Raw genomic sequence first — 21286 nt, forward strand, 5'->3', positions numbered from 1 at the left:
ATCTAATATCTTGCCTATTCTTAGCTCTGTGATTTTTACTATGGATAAAGCCAAGATAAGTAACCATTAGTGTCAGGGAGCTTAGATTCTCTACCACCAAATCTCATAATTAAATACACACACACACACACACACACACACACACACTTTTTTGTGTTGTTTTTTGCTAATTCTATTTCAGAACGAAAACTAAACTGGGAATTTTTAATGTTTAAAATTTACTTTCTTCTAATTATGGAAATATGTCCTTTGGAGGTTTTAAAACACAACACTAATTCATTTATAATCTTCCCATATAGATGTGAAATTTGTGGCCTTTCCCCTTGAATCCAGGTGGGTTCTGATCAAAAGAGTGTGGTAGAAATAAACTATGTTTCCTCTAAGGCTAGGTCATAAAAAGCCACATATCTTCCTTCTATTTTCTGGAAAACCTGTTCTTGAAGCTATTAGCTACCATGTAAGAAGTCTAACTTGAGGCAGCCAGGCTGTAAGGAATCCCAGGCCACACAGAGAAGCTGCATATCATATACAAGCTTTCCCCTCACATGACCCAGCTAAAGCTAGACAGTCATTCCAGCCCAGGCACCAGATATGTGAAGCCTCCAGGGGATTCCAATTCCCTGGTTGATGAAGTACCCTAGTCATTTATGTCTTCTCAGCTGAGGCCCTAAATACAGTCTAGCAGAATCAGGCCATCCCTGCTGCATCTTGTCTGAATTTCTGAACTGAAAATCCCTAAGAATAATAAAATGACTGCCGTATTAGAGGACTAAGTTTGGGGTAATTCGTTATGCTTTAACAGATGACTAGCACATGTCATAGTAGAAAATGTAGAAAACAGAATAAAGGAATAAATAACAATTTATAATCTGTAGTACCACCATATAATCACTATTATCAATTATTCATTTATTTCCTTCCATTCTTTTTCTCAGGTGTGGACCTTCATGAAACTAGATATGAGCACAGACTAGCACCGCAAAGTACTTGTGTTTGCATTCTAACGGCCACTTCCTACATTTGAGACATGTTCCCTAAATTCTTAAGCTATGGGGTTTTTTTTCTATACAATGAGATGATAATAGTGTCAATCTCACAGAGTTGTTGTGAGGATTAAATCAAATGATGTAATGCATTTTGCATAATGCTTGACACATAATTTTTGTTATTAATTATTATGTACACAATTGAGCTATACTACATATAGAGACAAATAATCTCCCTTTTTCATTTAATATAAAATACTGAGTATTTCCCATTGTTTGGCAGATGTAGAGATACACCACTCAGATCTCCCTTCAAGAAGAATGGGCTGGGAATGTGGTTAGCTGGCAATCTCCCTTAGCTAGCTCTTTCAGGATCCACTGCAGCAGTAGAGTTGAGATCTTTTCAAGGTGGCCCCCAGTCATTGACTGAGAAAGCTGGTGGTAAAAGGACCTAGCCATTGCCACTCAAGCATTACTCCTCTAATAGGCAATTTTTGCTCTGGAGCTCCCATTGGGCTGGCAAAGATTTTAGTAAGTCTGCACTGTGGTCTGACAGCTTCCCCAGACTAATTCCACTGCCTTCCCTTGCCTTTCACAGGTGTCACTTCCAAATAAATCTCTTGCACTCCAAAATCCCTTTCAGAGCCTGCTTTTCAAGAACTCAACTGGCATAGCATATCATAAAATGTTTCTTTAATGCACATTTAAATCAAAGCTTAACTGGGATTTGAACTTAGACCTTCTGATTTTAAGTGCTGTGCTTTTTTCAATACAACATGTTACCGTCCACCCCCAACTAATATTCTACTCTCAATTTTTTGCCTTTCATGTGTAAGACCTGACCATGTGTTCTTCACCTGTAAAAAGGGAATCTAATACCTGCTGTATCCATCTTACAGGGTTGTAACAGGATCAAATTGTATAATGTATGTGGGAATGTTTGTAAACTCAAGATTCTTACAAGTATAAATTCATATACTAATATTAAATGTCACCCCCAAGATTGACCTATGAGAACATTCACCTTACATCTTAATCTCAGTCCACTTTATCCCCAAATATGTTTAATCATGAAACACCTCAATATCTTCACCTGCAAGATGCAGAGTCAGACTAAATTGTTTTCTGTAACACCCTATCTAACGCAAATATTCTAATATTCCCTGAAATGTCAGATCAAGCTGCAAAGAAGACCTGAACTCGGTTTGGAAAGAAGACTGGGTTTCTGGGTGTGAAAACAGGGATATATAAGTAAATATTTTAATAATGTGCTTACTTATGTATCTTTTCTCTACAACCCAATTTACCCAGCCCAGTAATTATTATAGCCTGGTGTTTATGCTAGTAGGGAAAAAAAGTAAAAAAGCATTTTTTTAGTCTTCAAAGACTATTAATGTTTCTTTTAGGGCAAGGGACCATACAGAGCTTCAGTATGAAACATATTTAGCTCTAGGCATTAAAGTTTAATGGACTAGAGCTGCCTCATGTATCATAGACATCTCTAATGAAAGGATCCATTAATCAGTATAAAAATAACTGCTCATGAAAGTTCACACCTACATGCCTCTTGTTGAAATAATTCTGAATTTACCTCTGCAAAAGATAGCACTTATTAAAGGTTTTGGTGTGACAGGAATACTTTACTTTGCTTGAAATTTTGAAAAAAAGGAAAGAAAAGAGAGAAGGAACACACTTGTAGATTGAGTACCTGTACTCGAGGTAAGGCCTCTAATTTTGCTTTTTTTTTTCTCATCCCTTTTGCTGACCCTTCCTCTTCTGTTTCCTAGTGTTCAATAATCATGTCCTGTGGGCTGCTCCCAATTGGCCTTTGAATATACTTGTTCTCTCTGCCAATAATATAGTGTTGATTTAATAGGGAGGAGCTAATCAGAATCTCTGGGAATTTGGGAGAATGCAAATACATGCTGTTTGAAAAAGCAAATTGAGTATTATAATTTCTTTAATTTGTTTTCACTTTAATTTTATTTATTTTAAAATAAAATACATGTAAACAGACAGTGAAGGTTTATGTTTATCCAAAGAAGCAAAACTTTAAAAAGATCGAGAAACACACTATTGTAGAATCTTTCTGTGATCCTATCTCTCCTCAAGATACTGCCCAATCTTTATTCATTGCCTACATTTTCCCAACTCCATTTATTTTCAATCCATTTTTACACTCTCTATTCCCACAAATTCACTAAACATTCCTTAAGGAGATATCTGACAATTTTCTAATTTCCACATCTAATGGCCAAAATAGAACCATATTTTGTCCAATGTCAACATGATTCTTCCTCCTTTGAATAATAGAATTATTCACCATAGAATTATAACTTACTTTATTTATTTATGCAACATGTATTTATTGATGAATATACACCAGGAATTATTCTATGCACTTAGATTAAGATGATAAGAAATTTAGATCTAATCTCTGCCTTGGTGGTGCTCATAGAAACAGGTCACAAAGGGGAAACTATGTATATGGTTTGGCTTGCATAATAGTTAAAACTAAAATTTTGAATTAATGGAAATTAAATATCAGGAAACTTCATAATTTCTGATTCTCTGAAATTTGGGGAAATACTGGGCTTACCTGCCTACATGGCAATGATTAGCTGGAGCTGAATGCTGACTGCTCCTTTACATGGAGCATAAGTTCTCTAATTTGCCACAGTCTCCACCATGTCTTATGTCTCAAAAACACTGAGTCCAAGTGTTAGCCCCCATTTAACTTTGTCATATTATCTAACACCTTAATTCATTTATGTTACCTGTATCTTTCCTACATGTACTTAAGATTGTGACCCTTAATCTAGAGGAAGATGTAGAGAAGTAACCATGTAATGAAAGAGAATCATTCACAGTATAAGAAGGTATACAGGGTGTTTATGAGAGTACATTGGAGGAGCACCTAATCCAGACTTGGGAGGGGTCAGGGAAGGTTCTCCAAGAAGGATAAATTAGTGTTTTCAATAACGTCCTATCAAGTTTTTACTGAGAACATGTTAATTTAGAGATTATGAAATATTAGTTTACTAAAAAGAAATGTAAGTATAAAAATAAATCTTAATGTTTGCTCTAATTTGTGGGTATAAATGTTTTCTGGTTCCTTAAATTAAAAATTTTAAGCAGTGTTTAAAAGTTGCAATTAACTGGAAGATTTAGTTAAGTATCAAAAAAGGAAAAAAAAAGAAACAAAAACAAAAAGTAAGATTCTATTTTTGCGTGTGTGAATTTTGTTTCTTTTTCCAAGAATTTGTTATTATTATCTTGACAAATTCCTCCTTGGAGAAAATGGTCTCTTTAATCAGGAAACTTTATTTATTCAAATAAAAAGGTAACTTGGATTTTAAAAAGATATCAATCAACTTTGTCCTCTAAATTAATGGTTTTCAGCAGGGGGTGATTTTGTCCTCAAGGGGCAATGTCTGTACACATTTCTGGTGTCACACTGGGGATGGGAGAAGTGGCTACCAGCATCTAGAGAGTAGAGGCCAGGAATGCTGCTAAATATCTTACAATGAACAGGACAGCCCCCACAACATGGAATAATCCAATCCAAAATATCAGTAGTGTTGAGGCAGAGAAAATCTATGTAAGTAAAGGATTCAGAAACTATGAAACACATGCATTGTGACCTGGATTTTAGGATAGTTGAAAAAAATATCAGTTTTGCAATCAAATACACGTGTTAAGGAAGAAAAAACATCAGAAAAAAAGATACAACAGTTTCCAGGCTATGGATCACCATGAATAGAAAACAACTTTCTGTTAGGCATAGTTGTGTGGTAATAAGAACCTAGGTCTAGTGAGCCAAAAGACATAGGTTGAATTAAATTTTCCCCCCTTCCATGCCCTTCCCCTATGTAATAAATATTTAAATGACTTCTTCTGAATGATTGGAATGAGATCTTGCTATAAGTCTATAGGATGGAATAAATGACCATTCAACACCTGCTTTTATCATTTTTTTAAAGCATGAAATGCTTAAAAAAAAGTTGACTAATCAAATGCAATTTTTCATTCACTGGAGAAATTTCAAGTGGTTTGCCTGTGTATTGAAGGAAGAGTATGTCTGAGGTTAATTAGACAGTCAGATATGTTTTTGTTCATTAACATTCTTGCTTATGATGTTTGAAATTATGGAAATCTCAAATTTTTCCTCAAAATCTTATGTTTCATTTTAGGAGTTCAATTTAGATATGATTTAAAGAAGTATGCCCCGAAGTAGAATGCCAATATGACAGGTATCTTGTAAGAAAATTAATTAAGGTGCAAAAAGAAAGTATCAGAAATTCTACTTATCTTTATTTTTTATTTTATTTTATATATTTTATATATATTTTATTTTACTAAGAGTTAACATGAAAATTTGTACTGGTGGTCTCAGTTCATGTATCAGTTAGTTATGTGTCATATACAATACCTAAAGTATGATAAATAAAACTTGTAATTCCAAATGGAGAGAAGTTGAGAGTTGCTTCTCACTTTTTTTTTTCTTTAGCATTTAGTATATAAGGATGCATTATAGCTTATGTGAGCTAAATTCAGGGGATTTATAGATTTTAATATCTAATTTTAACTGAATTTATCTCTAAAAAATCAGCACATTATCTTTAAAAGATTCCTGTGAAAAAATCACAGAGGAAATGTATATCACTAATATAAGAAGAAGGGAAGGAAAATGGCAGAGCTAGAATGCTGGCTATTTTCTTTCTAGTAATCTGAGCTTTTTGTAAGCCAAATTTCCAAGTAAAATTAATTACAATTTAATCATATTTGAAAACAAATTTGTCAAAATATTTTGATATTATCAAAAAGGACATATGAAATATGGATTTATACCCACAAATTTTAACACTGTCTGCCAGAGAGTGTATTTTTGCCTAGACCTTTTTATTGATAATTTTGTTCATAATTATAATTTATGAACAAATATATGCTTTGGGGGAGCTAATTTTATATGGCATATGATAAAAAATTTGGAATCCATTGATCTAAGTGTAGACTTCACTACTTTAATGTTTTTAGGATTTCATACTCTCATCTCTTTAGAATGTAATAATCCAGAAGACACAATCCTTTTTGGTTGAACATTAGGGGTGCCTGGGTGGTTCAGTCAGTTAAGCTTCTGGCTCTTGGTTTTGGCTCAGGTCATGATATCAGGATTGTGGGATAAGCCCCGTGTTGGCCTATGTGCTCAGCATGGAGTCTGCTTGAGATTCTCTCTCTCCCTCTCCCTACCCCTGTGCCCCACCCCCTGCTCATGGGCTGGCACGTGTGTGTACTCTTTCTCTCTCTTAATAAATAAATAAATAAATGTAAATAAATAAAATCTTTTTAAAAAATGGCTGAACATTAGGTCTTCAATAAATGTTTGAAAGTTCAACAATGATAGTTAACTTTTATTGAGTACTTACTATGTGCTAGGTATTTTGCTACATACTGCATATGGTTTGTCCTCTTTAAAACTATAAATCACTCAATGAAATATGTAATTCTATTTCCTCCATTTCAGAGACTGAGAGGGGAGTAATTTGTTTAAAGATGCACAGCTAGTAAGTCTCAGAACTGAGATATGGAATCAAATAGTCTAGCTTCTAAGCTGACAGTCTTTATGAAGGTATATTATATCAATCAATGTCAAGTATTGTTTGTGCTAATGTTTGGATACTCATTAATTTCTCAAGAATATTTATCAAGAATATTTTATAGGTCCTTATACACTGAAGAATTAAAGAAAAAGACTCCCAATGCTACAAGTTCACAGAACAACATATGAAATATCTAAATAAATAATTATAAATATTATAATATAAAACAATGTGAATTTGTAATTGAAACCCAAAAGAGAGTACAATAAAATCTGCTTGGGAGTTCAAGAAAGCTCAAGGAAGCTCAATTTATCTTGGTTTCAAATATGTAATAATCTCCTACTAGGAAAAGAAATAAAAAGATATTTAAGCAGAAGAAATAATAAGAATAAAAACACTGAAGTGTGAAAAATGCTTGTCCTAAAGAATGAAATAATCTAGAACAATTCTTTTCAAACTTTAGTCTGTAAACCTGTCAGCTAGGATTAAAACAACAAAACAACAACAACAACAAAACGCAGTTGGTTAGGGGTGGGATAGGGAATGAGGTTCTGCATTTCTAAAACTCTCTCATTTGAGGCAGGAGCTGCTGGTCTTCTTACCACAATCTGAGTTGCAAGACTTGAACAATGATCCTTATCATTTAGCCTTAGACTGCTTACATCAAAATTGCCTAGGCTGTTTGTTAAAATTTTAGATTCTCAGTATATTCTATATGTACCAAATTTGATTGAAGTGAGATGTGGAGAGAAACATCCATTTTAAACATGTAGTTACCATATAATTCTTATGCATATTAAATTTGAAAACCATGTGAGTTGGAAGAGCAGAGACTGCAGGAGTCTGAAAAGTGATTCCAGCAAAATTGTGAATTAAGGGATTTTGAAACTCTTATTTAGGAGCTTGAATTTTATTATGCAGATAATGGATAACAACAGTATTTTTTTAAATGTTATTTTATTATGTTATGTTAATCACTATACATTACATCATTAGTTTTTGATGTAGTGTTTCATGATTCATTGTTTGTGTATAACACCCAGTGCTCCATTCAATACATGCCCTCTTTAATTCAATGACTTAGAACAGTAGTGTCGTATATTTTGCTCCATTTTATGTATTTGACTTGTCAGTAAGGAAAATCTATGTAAGTTATCCAGTCATGCCCCCATCTATTTTTAGATTACTTCCAAAATGATGTGCTTAAGGTGCAAATCCTAGATTGTGTCTATTAGATATTTCATATGTTTGGAAGTAATCTAAAATGTAAGAATAGTTGGGGGCATGACTGGATAACTTGTACAGATTTTCCTTACTGACAAGTCAAATACATAAAATGGAACAAAATATATGACACTTCTGTTCTAAGTCATTGAAGAACATGAACAAGAGACTGTGATCTTTGGAAGAAGGGAAAGACACAAAGTAAGCCTCCACAATATTCCATGATTGTTCTGACTTTCTGCCCGAGATATTTCTTTGTCACAGAAGAGAAAGTGAAAGGGCAATCATAATGAGCTGACAATCAAGATTAAATTTCTGGGATTATAAAATGATTATAATTTGTCAAGTAGGGTAACTGGGGCAGAAGAAGCTGCACAAAGAGAGGACTGCAGATATCTGCATTGAGATTCACTAAGGATTTTTGAGTTGGGCTGCACAGAAACAGAGAAAGACTCTGTAGTAGGTAAGATCACCAACTTATGGCTGAAAAATATATAGTAATGATGGAAGAGGACATGCAGTAATAGGAAATTTTGGAGTTCCAGAAACCAGAATGGAGACTTTACTAAGTGATTGGGTATTCAGGTAAGATATCAAAAGTCCACATCTTAGGAGTAAGAACCATATTCAGGAGTAAGGACCACATCCTAGAGTAAGAGGTATGCTATTAGGCTAAGTCTGAAACTCAAATAGACTCACCCTAACAAAAAATCAAATCAAGATTGACTAGGTGAAATGTAACTGCCTTCCAAAAAAAAAAAAATCTACACCCTTTAAAGGAAGATGACATGATGATTTATTGTAACAAATAATACATAATGTCTAACATGCGATAAAAAATTAATAAAAATGTGAAAAAACTGGAAAATGTAATATGAAGTCAAGAGAAAAACACTCAATAGAAATAAACACTGAGGTAATCCAGATGTTAGAAACAACAGATAAGGCATTTAAAACAGTCATTAATGATAGAATCAAGAATTTAAAGGAAAATATGGAAAAATAAAGGAACAGATGGGTAATCATAGAAGAGAAATTGAAATTATATTTTAACATCAAGGGAAATCCTAGAACTGAAAAGTATAGTATCTGAAATGAATAACTCTTAGCAGATTATCATCAGATGGGAGATGTCAGAGAAATCGTTTTTGAACTTGAAATCAAGTAATTAGAAATAATCAATATTTAAGAACAGAGAGAAAGAAGATAGAAGAAAATGAACAGAGACTTGGTAACCTGTGAAAGATTACCATTCTAACATATATATTTAAAAAAATAAAGATCAAAATTTCTGAACTTGATGAAAGCATAAACTTACAGATTTAAGAAGCTCAATGGACTCTAAAAATCACTGAACAGAGAAAATTATACATAGGCTTATTATAACCAATCTGCTGAAAATTAAAGATATTTTCTCTAAAAGATATGAAATGTTTATTAGAAAATTTCTAACCATATATTAGAATTTATAACATGTATAGAAATAATGTATATCGCAGCAATAGTATAAAGAATGAAGATAAAGTGGAACTATACTATGGATGGTTCCTACGTTTAAAGTGAAGTAGACTGATATTAATAGTCAGTGCATGTGTTTATTGAAGATCCATAGTGTAATCACTAATCAGTTAACAAATAATGCATACAAGTTTTGCTACAAGAAAATGAAAAGGCAAGCCACAGACTGGAGAAAATTTTTCAAAATATATATCCAACAAAGGACCCATATCCAAATACATAGAGATCTTTTCTTATAATTCAAGAAAACAATAAACCGAATTTAAAAATGGGATAAAGATTTGAACAGACACTACAGCAAAAAAAAAAAAAAAGATGACAAGCACACGGAAATTGATTCAACTTCATTAGTCACTAGAGATAGGCACATTAATCATGAAATATTAATATATATTCAATTAAAAGGCTAAAATAAAAAGTATTGACAAGTGTTGGCAAGAGTATATAACATAATCACTAGAAACAAATACATTGCTGATGGAAATGGAAGATGATATAGCCAATTTGGTAAAGAGTTTGGCATTTCTTATAAAATAAACATGCACTTATGATATGACCCATCAATTCCATTCCTACGCATTGCCCAAGAGAAATAAAAACAAATGTTCAAACAAAGATCTGTACATGAATATTAATAGCAGCTTTATTTATAACAGCAAAAATATGGAAACAACCCATACGCCCATAACAAGTATATTGTTAAACAAATAGTATTATATCCATAGAAAGGAATATAGATCCACAATAAAATAAATGAATTACTGAACACACAACAATAGTATCATGATAAGTGATAGAAACCATACATAAAAGAAAACATACTGAATGGATTGCATTTAGGTAAATTCTAGAAAGGGAAAAATTATACTGATAGAAAACACATAGTGATTTCCAGAGGTCAGGGGGATAGAGGAGGAAATTGACTGCAAAAAAGGTACGAGAGAACTTTTTTATATGATAGAAAAGTCCTATATCATGACTGTGATGATAGTATAATGACTATATACATTTTTAAAAGTCATCAAATTATCCACTTAAAATTGTGAATTTTATTGTGCACAATTTATACCTCAATAAATCTAGCCCCTATTTAAAAAACTGAACAAAAACAAAGCAATAACAAACAAAACAAGTAAGAGGAGTGCTAACCAGCTGATGTGACCAATAAAAAGATGTGAAAATCAAATTATTCATTTTGTGAGTGGTAAGAAAAAATAAAGTTCACTTGCAATATTTATAAATATCCAAATAAATATATATAAGTAACTGTTCTGTATGCACCAAAATATTAAAATCAAGAGAGGAAAGAAAAGAAAAGGAAATAAAGGCAAGGACATTTCTTTCAGATAAAAGAGATTCAGAGACAAGAAAACTAAAAATGAATGATTCTGGAATCAATCCTGAACAACAAAAAAATAAACAGCTTTTCATAAATGACACTAATAATATAACTAACCAAATTCAAATTTGGACTATAGATTAGATAATAGTATTGCATCAATATTAAATTTTCTGATTTTGATCATTGTATTGTGATGATGTAAATGGATTTTCTTTTTCTTAGGCAGGTCAGGGAATGGATAATTAGAACTAGATTTAATGCAATGGTAGTATGAATGGCTACTTTATATTCTTTCTGTGTTTTAAAGGAAATTGTAAATTTAATTTGTTTTTGCCTTTGTTAAGGAATAGGTAGAATAATCATACACTCAATTATAGCCTTTTCAAAATTTTTGCCTACCTTATGTCCTAAGACTCTAAATTTGTTTAAACTTGCTGAAAAACAAGCTAGTCCATATATCCTTCTGTAAAATATATGAAAACAGAAGAAATAGAGCAAAGGAAATTCTAAATATGGAAATTTAGTTTTGATAAACAGAAGTAGAAGAAATTCTGTAAAGATTGTAGCACTAAATCATTCAGAATGCATGTCTATGGTTGTGTCATACTAAGTGTTAGGAAAACAAACTAATATAGAAAGGAATCTCCCAGTCAGATTCAGAATTCATAGTTTCACATACTGCCTTATCTTGCTTCCTATTCCTTGGAGCTCTTCTACTTTCACCTCCTGCTATTCAGCAGAAAAGCCAGCATCAGACACAGTTTCCCACATCCTGAATTCAGCCTAAATTCAAGTTTCACAGGATGATTAGGACAATTTAGCACATAACTGACGTTTTCTCCCAGAAAAAACAAAAAACAAAAACAAAATAAAACTGACTAGGAATTGGCTGGGCGCAAAAAAAGGATGACTATTAGAGCATTTGTACTATGAATCACAAGAATATGTGAATCTGAATTGTGGGAAAATATGGCTGTCTTCCTCTCACCGTGATAAACTCTAAAGTTTGGGAGAGGGAATGTAGTGTGAAGTGATCCTGATCTGAGCAACAGCTGCCCCCACTCCCAAGTCCTGCACATACAAAACTGAAATAAAATCCTGTCAGAGATTCACATGAAACTGAGAAAGAACAAAATATGCAATATAACAATAAGAGTCTGAGAGTATGAGCCAACTGCACTTGATTCCAATCACTATTCTGACATTCACTAGATAGCTAACTTTAACCTTCAGTTTCCTTTTTATAAAATAAACCCTATTATGCATCTCACTAAGTTACATTAATAGTTAAAGAAATAATATATATAAAACCTAGTATAATACTTAACTCATAAGTGCAGAGGAAGTAAAAACTTATTATGATTAGAAAATGAACAATTTATATTTATTTTATATATTGTATAAATTTATATTTATGACAATCTCAAGGATCTATCCCAATAGTGAGTATCCCAGTTTTTCAAACCCACTTTTATATTTACTTTCTGATCAGGTACTGAGATTAGTTGGGAAACAGGGACTGATGCAAGGAAATAAACTGAAGAAAAAGTAGGAAAAATAAAAGGAAACTAAAGGGAACTCTAGAGGTATTTTTTAAAGATTTTATTTATTTATTTGAGAGAGAGAGAGAGAATGTTGCATGAGTGCCCACATGTGGGGTAGTGGGGGGGGAGGGGCAGAGAGAGAGGAAGAGAGAGAATCGTAAGCAGACTCCATACTCAGTGTGGAGCCATACTCAGTGTGGAGCCGTACTCAGGGCTGGCTCTTACGATCCTGAGATCATGACCTGAGCCAAAATTGAGAGTCAGATGCTTAACCAATTGAGCCACCCAGGTGCCTCTAGAGATATTTTTAATTAAGGAAAATGTGCAGAAAAAGAAATGTAGCTTCAATGTGCTTCTTTCATCCTCAAACGCAACCTCATCCTCTACTGCACAGAGGCAGCTTGGCCTCCTGGTGAGAAGCTCTAGCAAGGGGACCAGACGGCCAGCTCCTAAATCCTGGCTAATCCACTGACTAACCATGTAATCTTGGGGACAATAATAGTATTCACTTACAGGTTTCTTGTGAGACTTAAATGAGTTAAACATGGAAAATGTTACAAAGAGTGTGTGTCTGGTATATAGATGATACCAGGTCAATATAGAGAAAGAGCTTCGCCTAGTAATGTAATACTCTGGTCACTCTGAATGTTTTTCATGATTACCAATTTGCCACACACACACACACACACACACACACACACACACACACAAAGGAAGAAAAAAGAAGAAGAAGGAGGAGGAGGAGGAGAGGAGGAAGAAGGGCAGCAGCAGTCTGAAGATGCACATTATCTTAAGTTGTAATACAGTATTATGGGAACAAAAATATTGTACCTTGTAAACTGCCAAGTGCAAGGCTGTAAATCCATTTCTTGTTAGTCGAGACGGGCGAAGCCCTTTTAACATAAGGGTTCTAATATGTGACTTGTTACCTTAAAGAGAAAAGTGAAAAAAGGTTAAATTATTGTGGGAGTAGACCAAGTGACTTTAAAATTTCTCTTTGATTTAATGATAAATTCACACTGATGAATGAAAATGTCAAATTGTGGCACCTGGGTAGCTCAGGTGGCTCAGGCTGTTAAGCGTCTGACTCTCAGTTTTGGCTCAGGTCATGATCTCAGGGTCTTGGGATCACCAGCCTTGGGCTCTGTGCTTAACAAAGAGTCTGCTTATCTCCCTCCCCCTACCAACTCACTGGTGCTCTTGCTCTCTCTCTGTCAAATAAATAAATAGGGGTAGGAGTAAGATGGTGGAGGAGGAGGAGACCTGGATTTTTTCTGGTCCCAGGAATTCAGCTGGATAGGGATCAAACCATTCTGAACACCTACGAACTCAACAGGAGATCGAAGAAAAGAAAAGCAACAACTCTCTGAACAGAAAAGCGACCACTTTCTGGAAGGTAGGATGTGCGGAGAAGTGAATCCAAGGCAATATTCGGGAGGATAGATGGCAGGGGAGGGGGCCTCCATTGGCCACTTCTGGCAAGTGATAGAGCCATGGAGCACAAAATCGGAACATTTAGAAGTTGGCTTCGCCGAGGGACGTCGCTCCAGTGACTACACAGGGAGTGGAACCCTCACGGGACAGTGTGGTCTCAGGACACTTGGGGTCACAGAAAGACCGGGGGTGCCTGAGTGTGGCAGACCTCCCAGGTATCGGAGCAGGGAAGCCGGCTGCAGAGACCGAGCCAAGGCGCGGGCTCTCAGCTCGGGGTTGCCATAAACTGTGATCCATGGCACAGTCGGGCCACTGCTCTTCCATCAGGAACCCAACAAGTGGCAGATTCAGGGAGACTCCCCTTCCTCCCCCACAAAAGCACACCGCAGGGATATGCTGGGTTTAGAGACTCCACATGGGTTGGGTGCCAGATGTAGAAATGCTGGATCACAGGCCAGGTGAGCACAGAGTGCAGCCAGAGACCAGGGAGATGGGAGTGATTGACTGCTTTTCTCTGGGGGCGCACTGAGGAGCTGGGCCTGAGTTCTCGGCTCCTCTGGGGCGGATACTGGGAGGCCACCATTTTCACTCTCATCCTCCAAAGCTGTAGGGAAAGCTTTCAGGGAACAAAAGCTCCGGAGAGCAAACGGGAGCAGATAACTCAGCCCGGACCCAGCAAGGGTGGGGCAGTTCCGCCTCCGGCAAAGACATTTGGGAACCGTGACAACAGACCGCTCCCTCAGAAGATCAGCAAGAACAGCCAGCCAAGACCAAGTTTACCGATCAATGAGAATGGCAGAACTCCAGCACTAGGGGAATACTGCACATAGAATTCATGATTTTTTTACCATGATTCCTTAGTCTTTCAAAGTTAATTTTTTTAACTGTCTTTTTTAAAATTTTTTTTCCCTTTTTCAACCAACATCTTATCAATCCCTTGTTTAAAAGATATTTTTTATTTTTCATTTTTAGAGTCATATTCTATCCCCTCATAGTAAGTAGTTACCCTTATTTTTGGCATATATATATATAAGTTGTATTCTCTTTAAAATTTTGAGATAGAGATTCTTCTAACAGATCAAAATATACCCTAAATCTCTAGTGTATGGCTTTGTTCTAGTCTCCTGCCTGATCACATTCTCTCCCTTCTTTTTTTTTTTTAAATCCTATTCTTTCTTTTTTCAACCAACTTTTTATCAATTCCTTTTATAAAATCTTTTATATTTTCATCTTTAGAGTCATATTCCATCCCTTCATCGTATTAACCCTTATTTTTGTACATATATAAGTTTTTCTTTCTTTAAAATTTTGGGAGGCACTTTCTTCTAACAGGCCAAGATATGCCCAAAATCTACTGTGTGGCACTGATCTATGCACCAGCCTGATCATATTTGATCATATTCTGTTTTGTTTTGTTTTTGTTTGTTTTTATCTTTTTCTTTTTTCTTTCTTTTTTCTTTTTTTCCCCCCAGTTTCAGGTCTTTTCTGATTTGTTTAGTGTATATTTTCTGGGGATGTTGTTACCCTGTAAGCAGTTTGTTCTCTCATTCATCTATTCTCCTCTGGACAAAATGACAAGACGGAAAAAAAATCACATCAACAAAAAGAACAAGAGGCAGTACCAACAGGCAGGGACTTAATCAATGCAGACATTAGTAAGATGTTGGAACTAGAGTTGAGAATCATGATTTTAAAGATACTAGCTGGGTTTGAAAAAAGCATGGAAATTATTAGAGAAACCTTTCTGGAGAAATAAAAGAACTAAAACCTAACCAAGTTGAAATCGAAAAGGCTATTAATGAGGTGCATCAAAAAAGGAGGCTCTAACTGCTAGGATAAATGAGGCAGAAGAGAGAATTAGTGATATAGAAGACCAAATGATGGAAAATAAAGAAGCTGAGAAAAAGACAGATAAACAACTACTGGATCACGAGGGCAGAATTCGAGAGATAAGTGATACCATAAGATGAAACAACATTAGAATAATTGGGATCCCAGAAGAAGAAGAAAGAGAGAGAGGAGGAGAAGGTATATTGGAGCAAATTATAGCAGAGAACTTCCCTAATGTGGGGAAGGAAACAGGCATCAAAATCTAGGAGGCACAGAGAACCCCTCTCAAAATCAATAAAAATAGGTCAACACCCCGACATTTAATAGTAAAACTTACGAGTCTCAGAGACAAAGAGAATATCCTGAAAGCAGCTCGGGAGAAGAGACATGTAACCTACAATGGTAGAAACATTAAATTGGCAACAGACCTATCCACAGAGACCTGGCAGGCCAGAAAGGACTGGCATGATATCTTCAGAGCACTAAATGAGGAAAATATGCAGCCAAGAATACTATATCCAGCTGGGCTCTCATTGAAAATAGAAGGAGAGATAAAAAGCTTCCAGGACAAACAAAAACTAAAGGAATTTGCAAACACGAAACCAGCCCTACAAGAAATATTGAAAGGGGTCCTCTAAGCAAAGAGAGAGCCTAAAAGCAGCATAGATCAGAAAGGAACACAGACCATATACAGTAACAGTCACCTTACAGGCAATACAATGGCACTAAATTCATATCTTTCAATAGTTACCCTGAAAGTAAATGGGCTAAATGCCCCAAACAAAACAAAGGCTATCAGACTGGATTAAAAAACCAGACCCATCAATATGCTGTCTGCAAAAGACTCATTTTAGACCCAAAGACACCCCCAGATTGAAAGTGAGGAGGTGGAAAACCATTTACCATGCTAATGGACACCAAAAGAAAGCTGGGGTGGCAATCCTTAAATCAGACAAATTAAATTTTAAACCAAAGACTGTAATAAGAGATGAGGAAGGACACTATGTCCTACTAAAGGGTCTATCCAATAAGAAGATCTAAGAATTGTAAATATCTATGCGCCTAGCATGGGAGCAGCCAATTATATAAGGCAATTAATAACAAAAGCAAAGAAATACATCGACAACAAACAATAATAGTGGGGTACCTATACAGTCCCCTCACTGAAATGGACAGATCATCTAAGCAAAAGATCAAAAGGAAATAAAGACTTTAATTGACACACTGGATCAAATGGACTTCACAGACATATTCAGAACATTCCATCCTAAAGCAACAGAATACACATTCTTCTCTAGTGCCGATGGAACATTCTCCAGAATTGATCACATCCTAGGTCACAAATCAGGTCTCAACCAGTACCAAAATATTGTGATCATTCCCTGCATATTTTCAGACCACAAAGGTTTGAAACTAGAACTCAATCACAAGAGGAAATTCAGAAAGAACTCAAATACATGGAGGTTAAAGAGCATCCTACTAAAGAATGAATGGGTCAACCAGGAAAGTAAAGAAGAATTAAAAAAAATTCATGGAAACCAATGAAAATGAAAACACAACTGTTCAAAATCTTTGGGATACAGCAAAGGCAGTCCTGAGAGGAAAGTATATAGCAATACAATCCTTTCTCAAGAAACAAGAAAGGTCTCAAACACACAACCTAACCCTACACCTAAAGGAGCTGGAGAAAGAACAGCAAATAAAGCCTAAACCCAACAGGAGAAGAGAAATAATAAAGATCAGAGAGAAATCAATGAAATTGAAACCAAAAGAACAGTAGAACAGATCAACGAAACTAGGAGCTGGTTCTTTGAAAGAATTTACAAGATTGATAAACCCCTCGCCAGACTTATCAAAAAGAAAAGAGAAATGACCCGAATCAACAAAATCATGAATGAAAGAGGAGAGATCACAACCAACACCCAAGAAATACAAACAATTGTATGAACGTATTATGAACAAGTATGTGCCAGCAAATTAGATAACCTGGAAGAAATGGATGCATTCCTAGAGATGTATCAACTACCAAAACTGAACCAGGAAGAAATAGAAAACCTGAACAGACCTATAACCACTAAGGAAATAGAAGCAGTCATCACAAATCTCCCAACAAACAAAAGCCCATGGTCAGATGGCTTCCCAGGGGAATTCTACCAAACATTTAAAGAAGAATTAATACCTATTCTTCTGAAACTGTTGCAAAAAATAGAAATGGAAGGAAAACTTCCAAACTCATTTTATGAGGCCAGCATTACCTTGATCCCAAAACCAGACAAAGACCCCATCGAAAAGGAGAATTACAGACCAAATCCTTGATGAACATGGATGCAAAAATTCTCACCAAAATACTAGCCAATAGGATACAACAGTACATTAGTGGATTATTCACCATGACCAAGTGGGATTTATCCCTGGGCTGCAGGTTTGGTTCAACATCTGCAAATCAATCAATGTGATACAATACATTAATAGAAGAAAGAACAAGAACCATATGATCCTCTCAATAGATGCAGAAAAAACGTTTGACAAAGTACAGCATCCTTTCCTGACCAAAACTCTTCAGAGTATAGGGATAGAGGGTACATATCTCAATATCCTAAAAGCCATCTATGAACAACCTACAGCGAATATCATTCTCAATGGGGAAAAACTGAGAGCTTTCACCCTAAGGTCAGGAACGTGGCAGGGATGTCCACTATCACCACTGCTATTCAACATAGTATTAGAAGTCCTAGCCATAGCAATCAGACAATGAAAAGAAAAGGCATCCAAATCAGCAACGAAGAAGTCAAACTCTCACTCTTTGTAGATGATATGATACTTTATGTGGAAAATCCAAAGGACTTCACCCCAAAACTGCTAGAACTCATACAGGAATTCAGTAAAGTGGCAGGATATAAAATCAATGTGCAGAAATCAGTGGCATTCCTATACACCAACAACAAGACAGAAGAAAGAGAAAATCAGGAGTCAGTCCCATTTACAATTGCATCCAAAACCATAAGATACCTAGGAATAAATCTAACCAAGAGGCAAAGGATCTGTACTCAGAAAACTATCAAATAGTCATGAAAGAAATTGAGGAAGACACAAAGAAATGGAAAAAGGTTCCATGCTCATGGATTGGAAGAACAAATGTTGTGAAGATGTCAATGCTACCTAGAACAATTACACATTCAATGCAATCCCCATCGAAATACCTTCCACTTTTTTTAAAGAAATGGAACAAACAATCCTAAATATTGTATGGAACCAGAAAAGACCCCCAAATAGCCAGAGGAATGTTGAAAAAGAAAAGCGAAGCTGGCGGCATCACAATTCGAGACTTCAAGCTCTATTACAGAGCTGTCATCATCAAGACAGTATGGTACTGGCACAAAAACAGACACATAGATCAATGGAACAGAATCGAGAGCCCAGAAATGGACCCTCAACTCTATGGTCAACTTATCTTTGACAAAGCAGGAAAGAATGTCCAATGGAAAAAAGACAGTCTCTTCAACAAATGGTATTGGGAAAATTGGACAGCCCCATGCAGAAGAATGAAACTGAACCATTTCCTTACACCACACACAAAAAGAAACTCCAAATGGTTGAAAGACCTACATGTGAGACAGGAGTCCATCAAAATCCTAAAGGAGAACACAGGCAGCAACGTTTTCAACCTCAGCTGCAGCAACTTTTTCCTAGAAACATCACCAAATGCAAGGGAAGCAAGGGAAATGAACTATTGGTACCTCATCAAGATAAAAAGCTTTTGCACAATAAAAGAAATAGTCAACAAAAGCAAAAGACAACCAACAGAATGGGAGAAGATATTTGCAAATGACATATCAGATAAAGGGCTAGTATCCAAAATCTATAAAGAACTTCTTAAACTGAACACCCAAAGAACAAATGATCCAACCACGAAATGGGCAGAAGACATGAACAGACATTTTTCCAAAGAAGACATCCAAATGGCCAATAGACACATGAAAAAGTGCTTAACATCGCTTGGCATCAGGGTAATCCAAATCAAAACCTCAATGAGGTATCACTTCACACCAGTCAGAATGGCTGTAATTAACAAGTGAAGAAACGACAGATGTTGGCGGGGATGTGGAGGAAGGGGAACCCTCTTACACTGTTGGTGGGAAAGCAAGCTGGTGCAGCCACTCTGGGAAACAGTGTGGAGGCTCCTCCAAAAGTTGAAAATAGAGCTACCATACGATCCAGCAATTGCACTACTGGGTATTTACCCCAAAGATACAAATGTAGGGATCCGAAGGGGTACATGCACCCCGATGTTTATAGCAGCAATGTCCACAATAGCCAAACTGTGGAAAGAGCCAAGATGTCCATCGACAGATGAATAGATAAAGAAGATGTGATATATATAATGGAATATTATGCAGCCATCAAAAGGAATGAGATCTTGCCATTTGCAATGATGTGGATGGAAGTGGAGGGTGTTATGCTGAGTGAAATAAGTCAATCAGTGAAAGACAGGTATCATATGACCTCACTGATATGAGGAATTTTTAATCTCCAGAAAGAAATTGAGGGTTGCTGGTGTGGTTGGGGGAGGGAGGGATGGGGTGGCTGGGTGATAGACAATGAGGAGGGTATGTGCTATGGTGAGCTCTGTGAATTGTGCAAGACTGTTGAATTACAGATCTCTACCTCTGAACCAAATAATATAATATATGTTAAAAAAAAGAAGAAGATAGCAGGAGGGGAAGAATGAAGGGGGAAATCGGAGGGGGAGATGAACCATGAGAGACGATGGACTCTGAAAAACAAACAGGGTTCTAGAGGGGATGGCGGTGGGATGATGGATTAGCCTGGTGAAGGGTATTAAAGAGGGCACGTTCTGCGTGGAGCACCGGGTGTTACACACAGAGAATGAATCATGGAATACTACATCAAAAAGTAATGATGTAATGTATGGTGAGTAATATAACAATAAAAAGGAAAAAAAATAATTTTTTTTTTTTAAAAATGTCAGACTGCTGTTCTGCGGGTCATTTGTAAAGTCTTCTATTAATTGACAGCCGTCCTTAGTAGTGAACATTTCTATTAGACTTATAGAGATTTGTATCAGTGCTGTTTATTTAAATCATTTATGTTACATTTTTCTCTGTAGTACTCTCATCTGTTGGTTTTAAAACATAAAAATATGAAAATTCGTTTAATAAACAGTGAAAATGGCTTAGATAAAAATCTAGTTGTACAGGATTCCTCAGAACATCATTAGCAGTAGAGCTTATTTATTTAGATCAGAGAAATCTGGAAGAAATAACTAAGGTTGGGAAAGCATTTTTTTTAAATTTTGAAGATCTGTTAAGGAGAGTCGGTTTAGTTTGTTCCAGGAGGAATGCTTAAGGAATATGATTAGAATCAATATTTCTGCATTAGGGTTTTTTATTTAAAACCTGAGTTCAATGAATACTAGTTTGTATTAACAAAGTAAATATTAATCATTCATTAATTTAAAAATGTATTATCTACTATATGCCAGTGCTTGGGATACATTAATGAACAAAACTGAATAAAATACGAGCCAAATTAAACTCTAAATCTTCACTTTGATCAATCTTCACTTTGAGATTTTATCTTTGGCATTTATCTTACCTTACACATATTTTACTGCAGATTGTAAAGTGATTGCACGATGATATTTTAGGGAATGCTTTAAGTGCTTCTGAATTTAACCTAATCCCTGACTGGCATGGCCAATACTGAATTTTTTTGTTTTAATTTCCAAGCAAATTAAGTGACTTGGTTCAGGGTAGGAACACAATGAAACTTAAATTCAGAACTAAA

The 21286-nt window shown here is 35.5% G+C and overlaps 1 protein-coding gene across 7 annotated transcripts in view; it reads right to left on the reverse strand.

Moving 5' to 3' along the window:
* Positions 1 to 21286, reverse strand: part of TNNI3K (TNNI3 interacting kinase) — a 312765-nt gene that overhangs the window by 272475 nt on the left and 19004 nt on the right. For all 7 annotated transcript variants that reach the window (XR_012379408.1, XM_073896522.1, XM_073896521.1 and 4 more), the window contains exon 4: positions 13046 to 13143. Coding sequence is in view for 6 of the 7 variants with exons in the window: in XM_073896522.1 (XP_073752623.1) it covers positions 13046 to 13143 (98 nt within the window). In the remaining variant the exon portion in view is untranslated. The remainder of the gene's footprint in view (positions 1 to 13045; positions 13144 to 21286) is intronic.

The sequence above is a fragment of the Callorhinus ursinus genome, unplaced genomic scaffold (genome assembly GCF_003265705.2).
Source record: "Callorhinus ursinus isolate GAN/ISIS: 27379988/994484 unplaced genomic scaffold, GSC_fseal_2.0 scaffold9, whole genome shotgun sequence".
Taxonomy (NCBI): Eukaryota; Metazoa; Chordata; class Mammalia; order Carnivora; family Otariidae; genus Callorhinus; species Callorhinus ursinus.